The 23,202-nt window shown below is 45.6% G+C and overlaps 2 protein-coding genes and 1 non-coding gene across 5 annotated transcripts in view; 2 read left to right on the forward strand and 1 right to left on the reverse strand.

Moving 5' to 3' along the window:
• Positions 1-13,927, forward strand: part of LIMD1 (LIM domain containing 1) — an 87,257-nt gene extending 73,330 nt beyond the window's left edge. Inside the window, exons 4-8 of one of the 2 annotated variants that reach the window (XM_019024067.4) lie at positions 1,069-1,131; positions 5,454-5,584; positions 6,217-6,268; positions 7,102-7,170; positions 9,599-13,927. In XM_019024067.4, coding sequence (XP_018879612.3) covers positions 1,069-1,131; positions 5,454-5,584; positions 6,217-6,268; positions 7,102-7,170; positions 9,599-9,736 — 453 coding nt within the window. In that variant the 3' untranslated portion in view covers positions 9,737-13,927. Of the gene's footprint in view, positions 1-1,068; positions 1,132-5,453; positions 5,585-6,216; positions 6,269-7,101; positions 8,139-9,598 lie in introns of those variants that run through there. The other variant, XM_055382178.2, reaches the window with a different exon arrangement.
• A 7,836-nt stretch (positions 13,928-21,763) lies between these two features.
• Positions 21,764-21,836, reverse strand: TRNAR-ACG (transfer RNA arginine (anticodon ACG)). Its single transcript has one exon. It is a non-coding gene; the product is annotated as a tRNA-Arg (tRNA).
• A 58-nt stretch (positions 21,837-21,894) lies between these two features.
• Positions 21,895-23,202, forward strand: part of SACM1L (SAC1 like phosphatidylinositide phosphatase) — a 55,816-nt gene continuing 54,508 nt past the window's right edge. The window contains exon 1 of one of the 2 annotated variants that reach the window (XM_004033988.5): positions 21,895-22,262. In XM_004033988.5, the coding sequence (XP_004034036.1) occupies positions 22,231-22,262 (32 nt within the window). In that variant the 5' untranslated portion in view covers positions 21,895-22,230. Of the gene's footprint in view, positions 22,263-23,117; positions 23,153-23,202 lie in introns of those variants that run through there. The other variant, XM_055382179.2, reaches the window with a different exon arrangement.

The following is a 23,202-nucleotide window of genomic DNA, read 5'->3' on the forward strand; positions in this document are numbered from 1 at the left end:
GCCCACCCCTGGAAAAAGTGTCAGTGCTGGAGGAATGCAAGGCTCTGATGGGCCAGATCTGTCAATGCCCTGCCTGGGCCCTGGCATGGAGCCAGTCCACATGGTGATGGGAGCCACATGGTGTGGAGCTGGGGGCTGGATCTCAAATGAAAATAAAGAACTATTACCCCCAGAATGGGGCGTAGGTGCCAGACGACAGAAACCTCCACCACATGGTGTAGAGTTGCAGAAAGTTTCCCTTTTTTGTTTTTCCCAGCTTCCTTTCATAAGGTTTCCCCCAGTTAAGTTGTGTTTGTAATACCCAAACTTCTGGTCTAGTGTGTAGCATCTAGTATGTTTTTTGAAGAGAGCACCTCATGTCTTTCAAGACTGTGTGTGTGTATGTGTTTAGGTAAGATAAGGTAAGGTAAAGTAGACATTTATTAAGTTTCTTTGAAGCTAGCTATAAAAAGCATTAGCTTTTTAACCAGAACCGGAGTTGAATTTGATTTCTGTCCTTACCCTTTGTTGGCTGTGTGACCTTGAAAAGTTCACTTAACCTCTCTGAGCTGCCCTCTGCTTCTATTTGAGGATTCCGGGTAATAATGTAGACCTTGCAGAATTGTCATAAGCATTAGAGTGATGGTTTCAGAATCCCCTGAAAGGCTTGTGAAAACACAGATTGCCAGAACCCACCCGCTGAGTTTCCAAATCAGTAGGTCTGGAGTGGAGCCCAAGGATTTGCATTTTTTACAAGCTTTCAAGTGATGCCAAGGAACTGCTCTTTGAGAACCACTGAGATGGGATTAAAGCATCTCTATATACAGTCCTTTACATAGAGCCTGGCATGCTGTGGGTGCCCAGACACAGTCATTGTTAGAGTGAGTGGGACTAGTATTTGTGATGGCTTTCGTGGCAGAGAATATCCTATGACTCAGCCCACAGCTGTGTTGTACTTGGGGATGACAGAATTCTGCACAGAGTGACACATCTTTCTGAGAAATTCCTTATAATCCTCTTGGCTGTTGGGGAAGTGGCTGATTCATCTTACCAGTCTGGGTTTAACTTTCTTTTCTTTTTCTTCTGCAGTACTCTGGTTTCCAGCAGTCGGCTGACAGGTGTTTTCTTTGTGGACATCTGATCATGGACATGGTGAGTAGGTCAGCCAAAGAAGAGAACAGCATCTCAGGTGGAGGAGGAGGTGTTCAGAGAAAAAAGAAATTAATAATTGAGGACAGTGTTTCTTATCTTGATTTGTGGTTATGGCTGGGCGCAGTGGCTCATGCCTGTAATCCCAGCACTTTGGGAGGCCGAGGCGGGCGGATCACGAGGTCAGGAGTTTGAGACCAACCAGCCTGGCCAATATGGTGAAACCTTGTCTCTACTAAAAATACAAAAATTTTCCGGGCGTGGTGGTGCATGCCTGTAGTCCCAGCTACTTGAGAGGCCAAGGCAGGAGAATTGTTTGAACCCTGGAGGCGGAGTTTGCAGTGAGCCGAGACCACGCCACTGCACTCCAGCCTGGGCGACAGAGCGAGACTCCACCTCAAAAAAAAAAAAGTCCCTGTAAAGTACAGCTTGTTTGTTCTAATAGAACCCACATTGTTGGCTTTTATTGGAATTAACATCTTTAACCATCTAGAGCACACGCTATCATGTTTCCGATAATGCTTTCTCCTCCTCTGGGCTGTTCGAATTGCACTGGCCTCCCTCTGGCTTCTCTGTGATCCTTGTGGCATCCCAGGTGAGATACTAAATACAGTCTGTTTTTACTGCAGAAATCCCAGCTACCTTGGAGTCAAATGCAGAAAGCCAGAGGAGCAAAGTTGTTTTTCTCCCTGTGTTATGCCCAGCTCACACCATTACGAAGATGAGTTTTTAGGGCCTGTCATTTAGTTCTGAGACAGCAGAGCAAGGACCAGGTTTTATACATTCCATTCTTTGCTCAGTCACTGGCTCTCTGAGGTTATTTTGGGCTTCAGGTCTTCAGTGGGGACAATTTTTCCCTAGAGGGTTAGGTTATTTATGAGGTTAATGAATACAACATCAAATTGTTCACCATTGGAAACCAGCCTTTAAGAAGTTCTTTAATATGCTGATCAGAGGAAATGATTATATAACATAGTTTAAGTTGGAGAGAGTGAAGTCCCTCTCTAAGCTGACTCATTAATTTCATTCTAGAGAAGATAATTTCTAATTATTAGTATTTTTAATTTTACCTTTTTATTGAGAAGTAACTCATAGAGTAAAAGATACTAATCTTAAGTGTACATCTGAACGAGTTTTCACATGTGCATATACCCCTGTAACCACCACCCAGATCAAGATGTAGAACACTTCCCAAACTCCAGAAAGTTCCTTCTTGTCTATTCCCACTCAAGACCCCACCCCCACAAAGGCAACCATTATTCCAACTTCTATTGCCAGAAATTCATTTTGCTGGTTTTGGAACTTCATATAAATAGAAACATATAGTATAGACTCTTTCAGGTCTTAGTACATATGTTTTTGAGCTTCATCCATGCTGTTACCTGTATTGGTAGTTTATTGATTTGTATTGCTAAGTGGAATTCCATTGTATGGATATAGCACAATTTATTTCTCCATCTCATGTTGATGGGGATTTGGTGGTTTCTAGTTTTTTACTATTTATGCATGAAGCTGCTGTGAACACTCTTGAACATGTCTTTCATGGACATAAACACTCATTTCTGCTGGTTATACCCTAATATTTATAAAACATCAGTGACCCAGAGCCCTCCCCATTCATGATGAATATCTGATATCTCCCAGGCTTTGACAGACCTCAGCAGAGGTCTTAGCCCTGTTAGAGCCATGTCCTCATTAGTAGCCAAGACCTCCCTGGGAAACGTGGCCCTTCCCCCATGCTCGCAGTGGGAGGTAGGCAGAAGCTACATATGCTTACCTCTCCTTCCCAGGTATCTTCTAGACTCTGTAGGGCTCTATTTCTTTAGCAGAATTTGCCTTTGTTTTTAGTGTCCTTCTGACAAACCTACTGCATATGAAGTCAACATGGTCTGAATTTATGAGTACGATTATACCCTATTCTTAGTTCTAGTAATCCTAAGACTTCTTTGGATAACCTCAGGGTATGTCATTTATCTATTGCTGCATGACAAACCACCCTAAAACTTTGTAGTTTAAAACAACAGTGATTTCTTATTTATCATCATGCTTCATGCTGTGGGTCAGGATTTAGGTCAGGGTTTAGCAGGCCAATTCTTCTGCTCTGTGTGGCATTGGCTGGGGTCTCCTACTTAACTTTGTTCAGCTGGTAGCACAGTTGAACTGGAACATCCAAGATGACCTCTCACCCTCCAGGCCCCTCTCCCTGTAGCCTCTAATCATTCAGTAGTCTAGTTCAGACTTCCTTATAGCAAGAGATAGGAAGTGGAAGCTACCAGTCTTCTTAAGCCTTTGACTCAGAAATCTCAGAACATTGTTTCTTCTGCTTTCTGTTAATTAAAGAAAGTCACAAAGCCAGTTCTGATTCAAGGGGAGGGGGAAATAGTCCCTATCTCTTGATGTGAGATCTCTACCATATGGGATGGTATGAAGTTGAACCTTCAGTCTTTCAGGTCTTCTCTAGGACTTGAAAACTTTTAATGAATGTCTAGACAGAACCCCAGCTGTCTAACTCTTTGTGTAAATTGTCTCTCTGTATACCCTTTTGTTAATAGAGGGGTACATTCTGGGCTTGCAGGTTAGAACCAGGCATAGTCTCACATAAAAAAAGTATTACAGCTAGTCACAATGCAGCAAAATGGCATCTTTTTCTAATCTTACTTCAGGCACAATGTGGATTAAATTAATTTAAGGATCTCTTTCTTCCAAGACAGCATTCATCTTGGGGAAAATGCATTCCAAGGTCCAAATTGCCAGATGGGTTTTGGAAGCCCAGCCAGTTGTTCTTCCTGTTTTGCCTTACTGCAGATTGAGAGGGCCCTCAAAGGTTAGTGAAACCCAAGAGGGAATGAGGAAGCTTGAAAGCTGAGCATTCAGAGGAAAGCTGGAATAGCACAACGCCCTCCTCTTGCCTTGAGCTTGTGCAGTGTGGAGTTATCCGCCTGAGGCTTCCAGGGGAAGGAGCTGGAACACAGCATATCTTTACCCCTGGGTCTCACAGTGTACTGACAAGGCTTCCCCAAATCCAAAATCCCCTTTCTTCAGCCTGTTTGAAGGCTTTCTGTGTGGGCTCCCACTGCTGGATGCTGATGACCATTCTGTACATTCTTTGCAGATGCATGTTTTGGTGTGACCTTGCTCATGTTGATTCTGTAGTTCAGTTGTTTTTGCTAAGTTTCATGATGCAGGTAATTGCCGAAATGAATCTCCTATTAAGTCAGTGAAGATGCTTTCAACTGCAAATTATAGAAAAAACCCAGACTCAATTCGAGTTAAACCAATGATCCTCCAACTTTAATATATATCAGAATCACCCTATTAAAATACCAACTGCTGGGCCTTACCCCCAGAGTTTCTGATTCAGGAAATCTGGGATGGGGTCCAAGAATGTGCATTATTAACAAGTTTGCAGGTGATGCTAATGCTGAAGGTCTGGGGCCACATTTCGAGGACCACTGACTTCATAGGAATGATATTTTATCTCACCTAAAAAGAGGCTTGGAGGTACGTGGTTCCATGATGGGTTAATACAGTTACTTACAGACCTCACCAAGGATGTTCTTTCCATCTCTTCTCTTTCCTGCTGTCCATGTCTTGGGTCTGTCCTGGTTTCAGGTTGGCTCTGGCAGTTCCAGGTATCCCATCCAGATCCAGATTAAATGACACTGAGAGGAAGAAGTTTGTGGGGCTTTCCCTCTATTGCGTTTAAAAACAACAACAGAGAAACTTTACTTATTACACTTGGATTTGAGGTCATTGGGTTGAGTCAGAACTTCTAGATTATCATGCTCCAGAATCAAAGCTGCATAGAAGGGGCATCCAAGAGGCAGAAGTGAAGGGGATCCTTTTGAGCTCTGCCATTTCCACATGGAATTTCTTTTCATTTTTCTGAGTACTTGCTGCTTCCCAAATCTGGGAAGGATGTATCCTTCTGTGGCCCTGCTTTGCATCGTTTCCCACTTCTTCATGGTGGATTTTGGCCCTGGGATTGGCCCATCCCTTCCTTACCATCTCTTTCTCTTAAAGAACTATGCAAGAGTTTCCTGTTCTGGGTGAGGGTTGGAAAGGAGCCCTCTTTCCCTCCCAGCTCAGAGACCCTGTGAGAGGCTGCAGGAAAAGGATTCCTGTGTGGTCTCTTCTGTATATTCATCTAAACAGATTTGCCTTTCCCACCCCATCACCTCTTGCTCTTCTCCTAGGTGAAACTCGGGGGTAAGTGTACTCTGTGTGTGACTGCTCATGTAATCCTTAGGCCTGATGTGTTCCTCTCCCCTTCCACCATCTCATCCTTCCCTATAATCCCCACTGAGTCTTGGTCTCTCCTCCAGATCCTGCAAGCCCTGGGGAAGTCCTACCACCCCGGCTGTTTCCGCTGTGTCATCTGTAATGAGTGTTTGGATGGGGTGCCCTTCACCGTGGACTCAGAGAACAAGATCTACTGTGTCCGAGATTACCACAAGTAAGAAGGGATGGGAGCAGACAGGACCCATTCGTGTAGGCCAAGCTGATCTCAGCAGAGTGAGCGGTGGAAACCGACAAAACTGTGTTTGCCAGCTGCCCTTAGATCACAGTCCAGCAAAGGCTTAATGGTTTTGAGGGGTACAGCAGGGACCTTGGGAGGTTGGTCGATGCCAGTGTTGACAGGAATGGGTTAAAGAATCATGTTTAGTGAAAAAAAAAAAAAAAAAAGCACAAAAAAACTAATAATCATATTTGTAGCTAGGCCTTGGGAGGAATCCACCAAGCCCTGTGGCTTCAGCGTTACCTAACTTCACAAGGCCCCTGTGCAGTGCTGATTCCTACCACTCTTGGTTTGCCTGGGCCTGTGCTAGGCACCATGAGAGGTGTAAACAAATCGGTTAGTGCTGTCCCCAGAAGAGTGAGAGGCAGCCAGTGTCCTCATTGCAGCTGGGGAGCAAATACTAAGGCATATTCCACAAAGTGAGCCAGGTACCAGTCATTCTATGAGGGAGGAGAGCAAGGGACAGGAGGCGGCATGGAGGAAGGCTCCGTGTGGATTCCAAGTGCAAGTCTGACTCTGGAATTTGCTCCCAGAAGCAACATTTATTGCTGCTTTGTTTCTCCCCACAGGGTGCTGGCCCCCAAGTGTGCAGCCTGTGGGCTTCCCATCCTTCCACCTGAGGTAAGATGCCCTTCCAGACATGCTCCCAGGGGCTTCTAAGACATGAATATCTCCCTGGGCTCATTTACAAGATCCATGTCCTGTCCTTACAGCTTTTAAGGTATCCTTTTAAAAATCTCAACTCTGGCCTGGTGCAGTGGCTCACGCCTGTAATCCCACCACTTAGGAGGCCCAGGCAGGAAAATTGCTTGAGGCCTGGAGTTTAAGAACAGCCTGGGCAACATAGCAAGACCTCATCTCTACAAAAAATTGTTAAAAATTAGCCAAGCGTGGTGGCATGTGCCTGTAGTCCTAGCTGCTTGAGCCCAAGAGTTTGAGGCTGCAGTGAGCTATGATGGTGCTACTGCATTCCAGCAGGTGACAGCAAGACCTTGTCTCCAAAAACAAAAAACAAAAAAAACCCCACTTCACCTTTGAGATAAGTCGTGTCTTCACCCTTCCTTGTTGACTGGCTTCCCCAGCCCAGTACCCTTCTTGTGCTGATTTGTCCCCATAACCAGGTCAAACTCCCTTACTTGATACTAATTCTTAGATTAGCAGATGAGGAGAAAGGCTTGTCTTTTCTTCATTTTTTAAAATAAGTGTCCATGTAGGTCTTTCTTTCAGTGTTAACTCTGACATTCTAGAAGGAAGGACTCCTGTCCCTCCTACTTCCCCTCTCATCAGCTTAAATGTATTCTTCTTCCAACAAGTACTCCTGATTTACCTTCTCCTCCCAAGGCCACCTACTTGTTACCCCAAAACCCTCTTCCCTCCCCACCCCACGGTACATCAAGCCCGACAGCCCCCCTAACAGGCCTCTCCTATGTGTTCTTGCTTTTCTTTGGTCCCAGGGCTCAGATGAGACCATCCGTGTCGTGTCCATGGACAGAGACTACCACGTGGAGTGTTACCACTGCGAGGTAGACCCCTCCCCACCCAGCCCCAAAGCCCATTGTAGACATCCAAGAGAAAAGCATCCTGTGTTGACTGGGGCAAGAGGCAGTCAACAAGATTCTGGCAAGGGTCAGCCCTCTAGAGCTTCTGTAGGAAATGGAATGAAGGCTGGTTCTTGGGGGAGGTAGGAGAAGATGGAAATGCTCAAGGTATAAAGGTCTTTCTTCTGCATATTCAGAACTATCAAGTCCTGCAACTGTTGGAGCTGCTCTCCCTGAAGCTGCAGAGCTAGGAGGGTCGTGGAGAGCATGGGTTTTAGGTCCTATCTGGGGGCCACATTGTCAGGCAGGTGTGCGATTTGGGGAAGGGACTCCCTCCCCTCCAGCTTGCAGGCTGTTCTATCTGCCTGAAGCTCCTTTCTCAGCCGAGCCCTGGAAATCATGAAGCCCCTCTTGGAAACAGGCATGTCAGCTGGTGGTGTGAAGGCGGGTGGGGTCCGCCTGCCCCTTCCTGCCCTGTGTCCCAACCCAAGATGAAGGAGCACTAGCACCTGATGACTGTCAGGAAAGCTAGGGGTCGCCCCTCACCAGCCCTTGTGAAGGGTGACCATGGAATTTCAGCCACAATTAAGTGAATTCACCCATGGAAGGAGATTAGATTCATTTGGTGACCCTGTGGGTAGAGAATGGGGGTGTCCCTCATATAGACTTGTCCCACTGCCAACACTGAAGAAATGGGTGGGAATCATTGCTGCTGGGACCCCAGGTGCCCCAGGTCACTGCAGGAGAAAAAGGTGAGGACATTTGCTCAACAGGCCTCTCCACATTTTCTAGACCAGTGCTATCCAAAAGAAATATAAGGGGCCGGGCGCGATAGCTCACGCCTGTAATCTCAGCACTTTGGGATGCCAAGGCCGGCAGATTACTTGAGGTCAGGAGTTCGAGACCAGCCTGGCCAACATGGCAAAAACCCATCTCTACTAAAAATACAAAAATTAGTGGGCGTGGTGGCACACGCCTGTAGTCCCAGCTACTCGGGAAGCTGAGACAGGAGAATTGCTTGAACCTGGGAAGTGGAGGTTGCAGTGACCTGAGATCATGCTACTGCACTCCAGCCTGGGCAACAGAGCAAGACTCCGTCTCAAAAAAAGGAAGTATGAGAGCCACAAATTAAAGTCATATATCATTTTAAGTTTTCTGGTAGTCACAGTTAAAACATTAAAAGAAACAGGTGAGATTAATTATTTTATTCAGTTCAAAATATCCAGCCAGGCATGGGCCCATGCCTGTAATCTTAGCACTTTGGAAGGCCGAGGCAGGGGGATCACTTGAGCCCAGGAGAACAGCATGGGCAACACAGTGAGACTCTGTCTCTACTAAAAATACAAAAATTAGCCAGGCATGCTGTGCCTATAGTCTCAGCTACTTAGGAAGCTAGGATCACGTCACTGTACTCTACTCTGGGTGACACAGCAAGACCCTGTCTTAAAAAAGTGAAAAATCCTGCTGGGCGTGGTGGCTCATGCCTGTAATCCCAGCACTTTGGGAGGGCAGATCACTTGAGGTCAGGAGTTCAAGACCAGCCTGGCCAACATGGTGAAACCCTGTCTCTACTAAAAATACAAAAATTAGCCAGATGTGGTGGTGCGTGCATAATCCCAGCTACTTGGGAGGCTGAGACAGGAGAATTGCTTGAACAGGGGAGGCGGATGTTGCAGTGAGCTGAGATCGCACCACTGCACTCCAGCCTAGGAAACAGAGGGAGACTGTCTCAAAAAAGAAAAAAAGATCCAAATGTTATCTTTTGACATGTAATCAATATGAAAAAGTTACCCATGAGATTTTTTTTGTAACTCCACAATTTATTTTATTTCTTCTAAAAAAAAAAAAGGGATACGTGTGAAGATTTGTTACATAGATATATGTTGTACGTGTGCCATGGTGGTTTGCTGCACCTATTGTCCCGTCCTCTTAAGTTCCCTCCCTTCACCCCTACCTCCCAACAGGCCCTGGTGTGTGTTGTTCCCCTCCCTGTGTCCATGTGTTCTCATTGTTCAACTCCCACTTATGAGTGAGAACATGTGGTGTTTAGTTTTCTGTTCCTTTGTTAGTTTGCTGAGAATGATGGCTTCCAGCTTCATCCATGTCCCCGCAAAGGACATGATCTCATTCCTTTTTCCCATGAGATATTTTTACATCCTCTTTTTGTCCTAAGTCTTCAGAATCTGCATTTACACTGACAGCACATTTTAAGTGGTTCACAGCAAGTGCTGTGTGGCTGTGTCTCCTGTGTTGGAGAGGCCTCCACGGGGCAGGAGCTGTGTTTCTGCACTGGCACTTCCTGCCTATACAGAAACACACAGCACCCTCTGCTGATTTTGGGGACTGTGGCCTTCAGGTCAGTCTTGCAGTCTGTTTTGTTTTGCTTCCCCTGGACATGTCTGCCTCCCCCCAGGACTGTGGTCTGGAGCTCAATGATGAAGATGGCCACCGCTGTTATCCGCTGGAGGACCACCTGTTCTGTCACTCCTGCCATGTGAAGAGGCTGGAGAAGAGACCCTCATCTACAGCCCTTCACCAGCATCACTTCTAGCCAGAGCCACTTGCAGACATCACGGCAGGGGATGAGGAGCCGGGGTTGCTGCTGCTGCTTCCGGTGGCCCCTGGGGTGGAAGTGGGGTAGGGGAAGAGGAGGGGCAGGAGGGAGAGTTCCTGTGAGCATGTGGGGGGTGCCTTTCCTTTAACCAGGGAGGTGAACCCTACCTGCCTGCTGTGTGTATTTTCCAAGTGCTTTTCTCTGTTGCCACATTTTCCTCAGGTTACTCAGGAAAATGCTCCAGCATGTGCGAGCACATGACCTGAGGTTGCATCATAGCAACAAAGGAATCCTCCTGTCCCCTCTGGGAACATTTCATGCTTCAGAGGGAGAGGTTTTTATTGAACTTGTTTCACAATATCCCCTTGAAGGGACAGCTCAGCTGCCAATACATTCAACCCTTTCTCTTCCTTCAGGAAAATACTTATACCCAAATACTCCCTCCCCCCACATATATCATGGCATGATTTAAGGCTTCTTTTCACCTGAGAGCTTCAGTTCTTCTGCAGAATGGCTGCAAATTTAATTGCATTAAGGCAAGAAGGAAACTCTAATGTGTGTTTTGTATCCTAAGATGAATTTGCTTAGAAAACCAGAGTCAAGATTTGAAATAAGTGAGGCAGGGTTTCCTCCTTAGACACTGACAGCATTCTCTGCGCCCCTTCAAATTCTTACTCTCCTAAAGGCAGCTGAGGCCGTGACAGAAATTTGCCCTATGTGAGTAAAACATACTTTGGGAGAAGAACTTGGTGCAGGCACCAGGATTTTTTTTTTTGCCCACGTGTTTGCGCTGTTTTTCTCTGGAGTTCTCAAGAGTTGGTGACTTGGAAGGCTGCTTCTGCAAGGCAAGTCTCAGGAACCCATGCAGGTACATCGCTTGCACCTGTTTTTAGCTTATTTAATGACGGGCTTTTGGGAAGAACTGCCCGCATAGTGAGAGACAGCTTCTTATAAACAAGGAGAGTTTTTGTGTGTGCGAGATCTCTAAGCCAGCGTGGGAGGGAGCGCCTCAGGATAAGTTATTATATTCATTTCGTTGGTTTCTCTCCTGCCCAATTCTTGGCACAGGCATTATGTTTGAAGAAACCAGTATAAGGTACACTGCTTTTGTCTGTTTAATTTTTTTAGTTGTTTCCCTTCACTTTCAGTCTTCCACACACAAAAAATACCTCACAGAGCTTCACCAAATCACAGATTCAGGAGGAATTTGGCTTTCACACTGGACTCAGATACCTTCTTCAGTGTGTTGGAAATCACTGGCTTCACACAGGCCCAACTCCAGCTGGTCAGGGCAGAGTGATCGTAACTAAAGGTCAGCGGGGAATAGATCCGATTCAGTGCTTTTGCCTTATGCATTTCAGCATCCTGGCTCCCCAGGGTGGCAGGAGCTGAGGGAGGGCCACACACTGGCAAGATTTCAAGACCACTCTTTGCACTGAAGAGGTAAAATTTGCACTGCAAGCCACATCCCTGAGGCCAGAGGTCAGTACCCTTTGGTATTTTGATTAGAAGAAGCTGCAAAAGAAAGGCAGCCCATTTTACCATTGCCAGCCAGGCCGGGGACACAGGAGCTGGTGTGTGCACTCTGCCTCCTCAGCTTGCACCCAGAGCAAGAGGACTGGGTGCTGGGCTGCAGAGGCCGGTCAGTGGAGCCCCTAGCACGTGTGAACTCAGGCTTTTCACTGGGCCCGGCTCCATTTCTAGGCCATGTTTTGACTTATTTGGTAACCATTGCCTGTAAGAAGCACAGAATTGGTGCCATGGATTATCTTTTCCATGTTGATGAAATTCATTCTGTTGGAATCCTTTGGCCAGATGTCACTTCAGCCAGGGTGTGCATCATCATTGGTTCTTTTTCACAGGCTGAGCCTCCTGAAAACCCATGAACTCTGGGGCTGGGGAAGTGAACCCTGAGGTGGGGACCCTCTCTTCCCATCAAATCATCCAGCTCAGTGTGGGGCATGGCAGGGGGGTAAATGAAGCCAGCCAATATGTTAACCTATCTCTGTCAACCTAAGAATGTTGGCCTTACTGACACACCTTTGCTCCATGTTCAAAACCAGAAGTAGCTGGGATTTATTTGCAAATTGGGTAATTAGTTTAAAAATCTGTGATTACATTTTTAAATGAAATTTTTAAAATGGCCTAGATTGAGGTGATTCAGATAGGTTTGCAAATATGCCATTTTATATTGTTGAGAACAAAAAGGGAATTTCCAGATGTCCTAGAAATCCTAGCAACAGATTTCTCTGGTTGTCAGTTTCCCTGGAGAAGGCGCCAGATAGGAATCTCCAATCAGTTGTTTTTCTCTTCGCTTCAGGCCCTTACACAAAAGCCATGAAGAGATGTTCACCTACCTGGTATTTTAAATGTTCTGTAAATTATTAGCCAAATAGAAATGTAATGGGGTTGTATTTATGGGCGCCTAGAAAGAAAACACAAGGACTTGGTAGGCCAGGAAGAAAAGGTTTTAAAATTTAGAATGAATAGCCCTTCTGGGTTTTCTTTTTGACAATTCTTGGACTTTAGGTAAAACAAGGAGGATTGTGGCCGGATTTCAGATCTCAAAGCCAGCCTCCGTCTTAGGCCTTTGCCTCACTGTGCCTTTTAGGTTTTCTTACCCACCATCTCCTGTTTTGTCTTTTTTTTCTTTTCTCCTACCCCCATCTTGGGACATTCAGAAACTGCCTGGGTGGTTTGAGAGGTGACAACCCAGTTTGATCTGCAATACAAGGATCCATTCGTAATCTCTCTCTCACTGATGTTATTCCCCCATCTGCCGTCTTGGTTCATCTCACCACAGAAGGGCATTTAGTCCTACCCAGCCATCGGCTGCGTGTGGCAGCAGAATGGCACTTCCCATTTCTCTGTGGTTAGTGCTCGAGTGAAAACCTCTTTCAGCTGCGTCCTCTGAGGTTCTGCTGTTGAGTCCTGGGTGGCTGATGGAATGATTGAGGAGGTCTGGTCACCCTCAAGCACCGTCATCGCCTTGTTTCCGTGGGTTTCTGTCACACAAAATGAAGAACAGAAATGTTAGGACTTAAGAGAATGTTTGGAATTCACACCTCTTTGCAGTCCTTTCAAGGCTGCTGCTCTGTGCTGTGTCCCATGCATGTGAAAGTAGAGCTGTGATGGCTGCTGGGACGCTTGCAAAGATCACGTGTGAGAATTGAGCACAAGACCACAAATTATTACTGCTTGATGCACTTGTTAAACCTCGATCTGCCAGGAAACCAAATTTTCTTTTCTTTTCTTGAGACAGGGCCTCACTCTGTTGCCCAGGCTGGAGTGCAGTGGCGCGATCTCAGCTCACTGCAGCCTCCACCTACTGGGCTCAAGTGATCCTCCCACCTCAGCCTCCTGAGTAGCCGGGACCACAGGCGTGTATGACTGACTACGCCTGGCTAATTTTTGTATTTTTAATAGAGACGAGTTTCACCATGTTGCCCAGGATGGTCTGGAACTCCTGGGCTCAAGTGATCTGCCCACTTCCACCTCCCAAAGTGTTGGGATTATGGCCATTAGCCACTGTACCTGGCACAATTTTTTTTTGTACCCTCCTTTATGCCAACAATCAGTCCTAATTTCTTTACTATGTGAAGTAACTTTTAAAGGTAACAGAAAAGGCCAGGCACAGTGGCTCATGCCTGTAATCCCAGGCGCCGTGGCTCATGCCTGTAATCCCAGCACTTTGAGAGGCTGAGGCGGGTGGATCACTTAAGGTCAGAAGTTAGAGACCAGCCTGACCAACATGGTGAAACACTGTCTCTACTAAAAATACAAAATTAGCTGGGTTTGGTGGCGTACGCCTGTAATCCCAGCTACCTGAGAGGTTGAGGCAGGAGAATTGCTTAAACCTGGGAGGCAGAGGTTACAGTGAGCCGTGATGGTGCCATTGCACTCCGACCTGGGCAACAGAACGAAACACTGTCTCAAAAAAAAAAAAAAAAGTAACAGAAAAAAGAGTGAAATATATTAGCTATCTTTTATTCTGAGCCAAAACTTGACAGATGTGGGAAATCTCCATATAGTGTATGAAAATTTCATTGTACAGGGAAATTATTTTCCTCTGTGTCTTTTCTTTTACTATAAAGTGATTCAGAATTTTACTGTTACTATAAAATTATGCAAAGTATTGTGACAAAACTGCATCAATTTGTTGACTATTAAAGTGCTCTTTGAACATTATATTTCCTGGGTCTTTTCTGTGTGTGGAGTCAGCGAACAGTGTTTTTTGCTACCTGGACTTTGTCTTCTTTTACAGCTCTGGATTCTTAAAAGTACCACATAGGTAGCAAACCTGTGAAGGGTATGAGATTTTACCCTACTTGCAGGCTAATAAAGTGAGCACACCACATGGGTTCATGGATCCTGGCAGAAGTTATGAGACTCATAGGTCAGAGACAAAGGACAGTTTATTATAGCAATAGCAGTGGCCAGATTATCAGCATTTGCACTGGTTCCCTGAGCCCCAGGCCCCAAGAAGAGGGCCAGGTGAGACCTGCACACGCAGTGGGCTGCATTACAAGAGGAACCCCCATGCTTAGGGGACCCTGGTATTTGATAATGGGCAGTAAGCCTGCCTGACTTTTGCTCCAGAGACAGACACTATCTCTGTCATCCAAGACTGTTCACTAGATAAACATCCTTGAAAATATAAGTCTGGAACCTGGCAATTGTTGTCTATTCTTACCAGATGTATAAAAATGTGAGAGGCCTTGGAGAATCATATCCCAAGAATCAGCAGTTTCTTTTACTGGACCTTTAAGATTGAGACTTGTAAGGTCCTGATGCAGTGACTTGTAAGGTCACTTTGTCTCTCTTGTGAATGTTACTGTTTTTTCTCTTCTGAGGTTATGACCAAAGAATCCTCAAGGCGAGTGATCCTTCAGGTTTGAGACAGCCACATGCAGGAAGACAGGACTTGTAGAGTGATGGGGCCAAGTGTGTGGTTAGAATCCTTGGGGTGGGGAAAGAGTTTGTTCTAGACTCCAGTGTAGTCCTTGTGGCTACCAGGTCTGACGTGCCAAGGACATGGGAAAGCTGGGAGTGAGGATACTGATAGTCATAGCACCTTACACCAGAATAAAATTTTTTTTTTCTTTTTAAGTGATGAGAGAATGGCTAGTCTGATTTTGCCAACATGGGCTGCTATTTGCTTAAGACCTTGATGGTATAAGGAGTGAAGATGAAATCAGGGTAAAAGGCGGTCTGGAGTTGTGGTGTGCTGGCAAACCAGCCTTCTGGGGCAAAAAATTAAAAAGCCTTGATATGGAGTGTTTGCTGATACCTATGATGTAAATATTCCCGCCATGGCCACTTTCCAGCTACCAGCAAGGCATCCTGGCACCAGGGATTGGGAGGAGATGGCACAGTCCTAAGAGTCAGCCTTGGGCATTGGGCCATGTGGGACTGGGCAGTGGGGTATCTGATCTGGTTCTAAGTGCTGTGATGAAGCAGTAGCAGCTGTAATAGCTGACATTTCCCGTGCGCTCATCACATAGCAGATGTTATTCCAAGGACTGTATGTTCTTTATCATCCCTCATTTGATAGACAAGACAACTGAGACACAAAAGGGTGAAATAAACAGTAAGTACTCCATCCCAGGCCATCTCATCCAGAGGGCGCTGTCTTGACCACCCTACTACTCTGGTTGATGGGAGGCAGTAAATTGTCCATCAGTATACTTCTTCATCAAAGCTACATAGTCAAAAAGCCACAGGAGGCTGTGAGGAGAAGCTCACTGCTGCTCTGTTGAAAAGTCTGTATTGGTTTCCTATGGCCACTCTAACAAATTACGACAACCTCAGTGGCTTAAAACAACACAAATATATCATTCTGTCATCCTAGACACGAGCCAAAGGTGGTCGGCAGAAGCGAATTGCTTCCAGAGGTGCTATAGGGGACTGCCCATTCCTTGCCCCTTTTCCGCTTCTAGAGGCTGCCCATTTTCCTTGGCTTGTGGCTGCATCATTCTGGCTGCTTCTATTGTCACACCTCCTCTCTGACCCTCCCTGCCTCCTGGTAAGGATGCTTGCGATTATGCCCATCCAGATAATCTAGAATAATCTCCCATTTTGCGATTCTTAATAACATCTGCAAAGCCTCTTTTACCTTGCAGAATAAGATATTCACAGGTTCTGGTGAGGAGGACAGGGACATCTCTGAAGGGGAGGGAAGCAGGAGATAGGGTCTGGAGGCATGGAATTGGCTTCCTAAGGCCAATTCAGGCTGACTTCCTAGAACTAAGACAAAAGGAAAACCCCAACTTTCCACGCTCAAGTAACAAAAGGACCAGAGGCCTACTCCCTTTGCAACCTCCCCACCCCCAGCCCCTTTTCTGCATGGCAGGTGAAAAATTGAAAGTATCGCTAATTGATCCCCTCCCACAACCAATCAGACTGGTCTTAGGCCAAGTCTTCATTTGCATAGGAGTATAACTTTGTAACTTCAGCCTCTGATTGGTCATTTTACACAACCAGTCAGATGTTTGTATAGGGTGGTGTAACTTTGTAACTTTGCTTCAGCCTCTGATTGGTCCCCTCCCGCAACCAATCAAACTGATCATGGACCTCTGCTTCATTTACATAGGGTGTACACCAAGTAACCAATGGGAAACCTCTAGAGGGTATTTAAATCCCAGAAAATTCTGTAACCGGGTTCTTGAGCTGCTTGGGCTGTTCCCACCCTGTGGAGCGTACTTTCGTTTTTCAATAAATCTCTTTTGTTGCTTCATTCTTTACTTGCTTTGTGCGTTTTGTCCATTTCTTTATCAAGACGCCAAGAACCTGGACACCCTCCACCGGTAACAGGAGGAGCATTAGTCAGCCTACCACAGACTCCAACGAACGTTTTTTGAGAGGAAAGAGTATTCCTAGGTTATTGGGTGCCTTTTCTTCAAGAATCCCTGAAAGTGGGGGTTTGCAATTTTCCCTGGATTGAAAACAGAAATGCTTCCTACACAAACATGATTGAGACCTTGTACTCTAGGTGTAAAAAAACAGAGTAGGTCATACCCTGTGGGTTATGGTCAGAGAGATCTGGTTAGAAGTTCCCAGGTAGGCGACAGCCCTAGATGTGTGACACTTCTAAGAGAATCTCTGGCTATGTGGATATGTCCAGGTGTGTAAGGCAGCCTCAGGGACTGCCACCACTTGGTCACATACATGTCCCTCCAACTAATCCTAGCTCTCAAGGACAGGCGGTTCTGGGCCCTGTGTTGCCCATGAGACTTGGTCCACGGCAAGCCTGTGATGGAGTGAAAGTGAGGGGACACCCAATTTGAAAACTCGGCAGGAAGCCAGACTCCATGACATACAAATGGATCAAAGTGAATCGGCTCCGTTGTTTGGGGAAATACCTGAGGTTTGTTGTTTCGTGCCAAGATTAACAACACGGACACACGTGGGTGGGTTAAGGAGCAGAAAGTTTAACAGGCAGAAAAAAGAGAACAGCTCCCCCATGCAGAGGGAGGAGGACTCCGAATGGATCTCCCCATTCCTGGCGGGAAGCAGTCTGATATATAGAGGAGGGGGTTTGAAGAGGTGGTATTTGATTTACATAGAGCCCAAGGGATTGGTTTGACCAGGTGTGCCATTTACATAGCCCTCGAAGAAACTGGCCATTCCACCTTGATCTTTCATTATGCAGATAGGGTTTTTTACTTGGCCAGAGCCTTGACACCTGCACACATGGCAACAAACAGAAGGGAGGAGAAATCTTCCATATTGGATGCACCTGGCTTCCAGGTGCAGCTGCCGGCATTTATCTGTGCAAGCTTCTAGCTTGCTTATTTATGCTTGCAGCTTGACTTTTCAGGCTGCTTTCTGTTGGAAAAGAAATGGTTTGGGGGGCTGCTTTTTATTAAAAGAAAAGTCTTACCAAGGACTCCTGTACCCTATCTGCCTAAATTTTTTTAACTACTATATTAAAAGGTCTATAAGTGGGAGCTGGCCCTAAAAGTAGGTTGTAGAGATTATTTGGATGTGCCAACAAGCTTCATCTGCAGCTTGGACTGTCTCCATTGGAAGGCCTCTGGCAGATTTTGTAAAAAGTTATATTTATATAACAATTTTACTATAGGAAAAACTTGGCTAAAGATATGAATTTATATTACCCATCATTGGCTAGTTCCTTATCCTGAACATTGGTTTCCTTGGAATCTGATTTTGGCTTGTTTGGCCTTTAAAAACCCCAGAAGAATGGGGTTTCTGCCAGATTATTTTCTGGTTTTCAGTCTCACTGAATGTCACAAAGGCCTTGGTTTATGGTTCCCAACTGGTAAAGAAACGTCAAACTTTGCCTCTCTTAGTTCCTTCTACATGACAATGGGTGGCGGTTGCTCATATGGAAGCATTTCTTTTCCCCCTAAAGCCTATGAGACAGGCTGCAACTTAAACCCCTATTTTATTAAAGGAGAGGAAATGTCCAAGAGCCCAGAGATAGTGGGTAAAAGCATCATCAGGACTAGAAATGGGGTCTTCTTGTTGCTAATTAGTAGGGGTGAGGGGTAAGTGGCAGATGTGACTGCCATCCATGTCCAGACAGGGAACTGTCCTTGAACCTACTCATGCGGTGTCTTCTGGGGTACAGTGAGTCCACAGGGCAGGATGGCCTTGGGGTCAAGAACCCAGACTCACATTCTATCTCAGGCTTCATAACTCAATTGCTCCATGACCTTAAGCCAATTTAGTTCCCTCATCTGTAAAAATGGGGATAACAACTGAATTTACCTCATGGGATTGTGTAATGCCCAACCTTGTTTTTACTAACCCTGTTTTTAGACTCTCCCTCTTCCTTTAATCACCTAGCCTTGTTTCCACCTGAATTGACTCTCCCTTAGCTAAGAGAGCCAGACAGACTCCATCTTGGCTCTTTCACTGGCACCCCTTCCTCAAGGACTTAACTTGTGCAAGCTGACTCCCAGCACATCCAAGAATGCAATTAACTGATAAGATACGGTGGCAAGCTATATCCGCAATTCCCAGGAATTCATCTGATTGATAACGCCCAAAGCCCCAGGTCTATCACCTTGTAATAGTCTTAAAGCCCCTGCACCTGGAACTGTTTACTTTCCTGTAACCATTTATTCTTTTAACTTTTTGCCTACTTTATTTCTGTAAAATTGTTTTAACTAGACCCCCCCCTCCCCTTTCTAAACCAAAGTATAAAAGAAAATCTAGCCCTTTCCTCGGGGCTGAGAAAATTTTGAGTGTTAGCCGTCTCTCGGTCGCCGGCTAATAAAGGACTCTTAATTCGTCTTAAAGTGTGGCGTTTTTCTAACTCGCTCGGGTACAACAATTGTTGTAAGGAATGATTGAATTCATCCGAGGGAATTAGAGCAGTTTCTGGCATGAAGTAATTGCTCAATAAAGTGTGTCAGGTTTTAAGATTAATTGATCTTTACATCATGATAAATGGCAACAAAATAAATGACAAATGGATTAAAGTAAATGGTAAAAACAACATAAGAACAAAACATTAAAAGATCATATAATAGAAGAAACCAAATATTAGTAAGTTTGAATATATAAAAGTGAAAATTACTACAAGTTCAAATATATATATATATACATATATTATATATATATATACATATATTATATATATATACATATATATATATATACACATATATTATATATATATACATATATTATATATATATATACATATATTATATATATATATATATACATATATTATATATATATATATTTTTTTTTTTGAGACAGAGTTTCACTGTGTCACCCAGGCTGGAGCGCAGTGACGTGATCTCAGCCAACTGCAGCCTCCACCTCCCAGGTTCAAGCAATTCTCCTGCCTCAGCCTCCTGAGTGGCTGGGACTACAGGCACACACCACCATGCCTTGCTAATTTTTGTATTTTTAAATAGAGAGGGTTTCACCATGTTGGCCAGGCGGGTCTCGAACTCCTGACCTCAAGAGATCCACCTGCCTTGGCCTCCCAAAGCACTGGGATTACAGGCATGAGCCACCGTGCCCAGCCGTTAAAAAAATTTTGAAAAGGTAAATCATAAGCTGGAAAAAAGATTGCAATGTATTTAAGAGTTAATACCCTTAATACATTAAAAAATCAAATTTGTAAGAAAAAATTCAATACATCAAGAGAAAATATATAAAGAAGTACATGTAAAAGGAAGTTCCATATTCCAATTATGAAAATTGCAAATCACGGTTAAATTTATAATAGCCAGTGTTGGTTAGCATGCACGAAAACAGAGAAACAGGTGCTGTTGATGGAAGTGTGTTTTGGTTTAATTTTTTGGAGGGCAGTTAGAAAGTAACAAAAGTCTTAAAAAGTCTTACAGATGTCCACCTGGTCGTTCCACCTCTAGAAATTTGTAAGACAAATAATTCGGCCGGGCACAGTGGCTCACGTCTAACCCCAGCACTTTGGGAGGCCGAGGTGGGCGGATCACGAGATCAGTAGATCAAGACCATCCTTGCTAACACGGTGAAACCCCGTCTCTACTAAAAAATACAAAAAATTAGTCGGGCGTGGTGGCACACACCTGTAGTCCCAGTTACTTGGGAGGCTGAAGCAGGAGAATTGCTTGAACCCGGAAGGCAGAGACTGCAGTAAGCCGAGATCACGCCACTGCACTCCAGCCTGAGTGACAGAGCGAGACTCCGTCTCAAAATAATAATAATTCAACACAGGGTCTCATTCTGTTGCTCAGGCTGGAGTGCAGTGGCATGGTAACAGCTCACTGCAGCCTCAACCTCCAGGGCTGAGGTGATCCTCCCACCTCAGCCTCCTGAGTAGCTAGGACTATAGGTGCACACCACCACACCTGGCTAATTAAAATTTATTTATTTATTTAGTAAATAGAGATGAGGTCTTGCTATGTTGCCCAGGCTGGTCTCGAACTCCTAAGCAGCATCATTTTTTCTAGGTGTTAAACTGGCAACAACCCAAATTCCCAGCATAAGGATTCTGCTTAAAATATCTAGCTCTCTGATGAAATATCTTCAAAGAATATTTAATGACCTTAAATCTCAGACAAAAAGGTAAGGAGACAAAATGAGGAACCCATTTCCGTACAACCCCAATTTGGAAAAACACATGTGCAAGTATGCCCATGTTAAAAAATATAGAAGCAAAAAAGGCTTTAAGAAAAAAAAAATAGTAATGATTTAGGGTGGGAATCGCGTTAATATTCCCAATAATTTTATATATTTTAAACATCTATAATTTTATCAGGGGAAAACGTTATGTTGCGGAAATTAATTGATCGATTGAGTGATTGGTTAATGGACAGTGTCCGATGACTCATATAATCCCCCGGTTCGAGTCCCTTTAGGCCGCAGACGTTTCGCGCCTTCTCGGGTGTCCAAGTCGCGCATCCGTACAATGAGGGGTAATATACTAGATTACCTGAGGTCTTCTTACGGTAAAAACACCGGTGTCTTAAGGTTTCCCAGTGGAATTTGGGGGCCGGGTTGACTTCGGAGCTGGAGCTCGCAAAGGCCGGGGCTGCTGCAGATTCTGACGCTTTGTGGACCCCTACTACCGCGCGCAGCCGCACTACAGGTTTTCTTCGCTGCTGGTTAGATCCAAAGCCCATCCCATCCTAGTAAACTGGGACAGCGCCGCTTCTCACATCACTATGGGGGCTTCTGCTCCATGGCGGGGAAAGGCCAGAACTGCTGCCTTAAATGCGCTTTTGCATCATCCGGTTGCTAACCTCCGGCCACAGCATTCCCCACTCCAAAATGCCACTTTTCCAGGTGTGTTTGCCTAAATTTACCCCATTTACAGACTTCTCAGGTGCATCATTGGGAACAGGGCGCTTTGCAGTTTGCAAACCACCTCAGACAACTCCAGGTTTAAAGGATAAAGGATGACATTGTGAGCAAAGCGGCATCAAAATTTCAGATATTTAACTTTCACATTCTAACCCTACACCTTTCCAAGGTCTTGTAACACTTTCACATTGTGAATATATATCTTTAGAAGACCTCGTAGTACATAGGTCAAGTGTGGCAAAACAGACATCGCGAGCCAGCCAGGAGTCGAACCTAGAATCTTCTGATCCGTAGTCAGACGCGTTATCCATTGCGCCACTGGCCCCGAGTTGGTAAGTCCTCCTCCGCGATAGCTGATCACCCTTATACAGTTTGAACGGGCTTCCGGGTACCAACGATCCATTTTGCCCTTGCGCCGCGCTCCCGCTGCTCTGCCTTTCCCCAAAACGCGCCCCACCAATCCGCAGCGGCTTCGTCACGGCGCTCTTCGTCGCACTCCAACCCGCCGCGTCGGCGGCATCTGTCGCGTGCTCTTGCTCGCGCACTAATTTGTCCTCCACCGCCTCCCGTTCAGGCCGGCTCTCCTGCGGGGCGGGGAAAGGGGTGGGAAGAGGCTGGGAGCTAGGGCCGCTGTGCCAGGGTGACCGGTAGAGCTGTAGCCGAGGTGGCGGCGCGGGGCGGGGCGGGCGGAGAGAGAAGGAAGGAGGTGGTTGTGCAGGATGGCGACGGCGGCCTACGAGCAGCTGAAGCTGTGAGTCCCACGGGCCGGAGGCCTGAGGCGCGGCGGGCGGGGCGGCAGGTGCGGGCCCTGGCCTCGGGGAGGGCTTCTGAGTCCCGGATTGCAGATAGGGTGTGGGAGCTCCTTGCATTTACCGGTCTTCCTCAGCCGGCGCGGCCTCTCCTAGGCCTCGCCCGAGTAGCCATAGGCCAGGAACCAGCGGCTCGCCGGCCTTTCTCCACCGTGCTCGGCCCCAGCGCCCACGGCTGAAGAGAGAAGCTGCCGACTGGCCCCCACCGAGCCGGGGTCGGCGTTATGATGTGGCCCTTCAGTGCACGCTTGTCCCCACTTTCTATGCAGAGCTACCGACTAAATTTATCTGTATGACTTAACAGAGAAAAAGAGTTTTCTCTTACTTAACGTACCTACAGCAGCAATTTAGAGTCTACACACAAATCAACAAATCTTTGTTTTGGTTACAGCCTATCTGGGTACCGAAGCCTGCCTGCCCACTCTTCAGTGTGCAGAAAAAATTTAAAGTACAGTCAATAGTCTTAAGGTCCTGAAGGAGTTTACTTTGGTTTAAAGTTTAGACAGCTCCAGCCTAAAGCAGGTTCTTAAGTCTATGTCGACAGCCAGAAGCTAATCTCGATAATTTTGGTACTGCAAATTGACTTTTCGGTAAATCCAAGTTCTTGAGTCTTTGATACAGAGGCTGTGGTTGTTAAGAGTTATACAATAGGTGTTTTTAAGGGTTTTGGTTTGTCTTGGATTAAAAACAACATGTGTTTATTTCCCTTAGTGTTACCCATTAGCATCCACACTTTTCTTGTCTGTGAATAATTTTGTTGTACTCACTTCGTGTTTAATGCTTTACCCCTAGGCTGTTTGAAAATCTGGTGGCCACAGCCTGGGAATATCTGGTAGGAGAAACAAATGTAATTTTTTAGAAGCTTATCTATCCCTATATATA

Source organism: Gorilla gorilla, chromosome 2, assembly GCF_029281585.2.
Source record: "Gorilla gorilla gorilla isolate KB3781 chromosome 2, NHGRI_mGorGor1-v2.1_pri, whole genome shotgun sequence".
Classification (NCBI taxonomy): domain Eukaryota; kingdom Metazoa; phylum Chordata; class Mammalia; order Primates; family Hominidae; genus Gorilla; species Gorilla gorilla.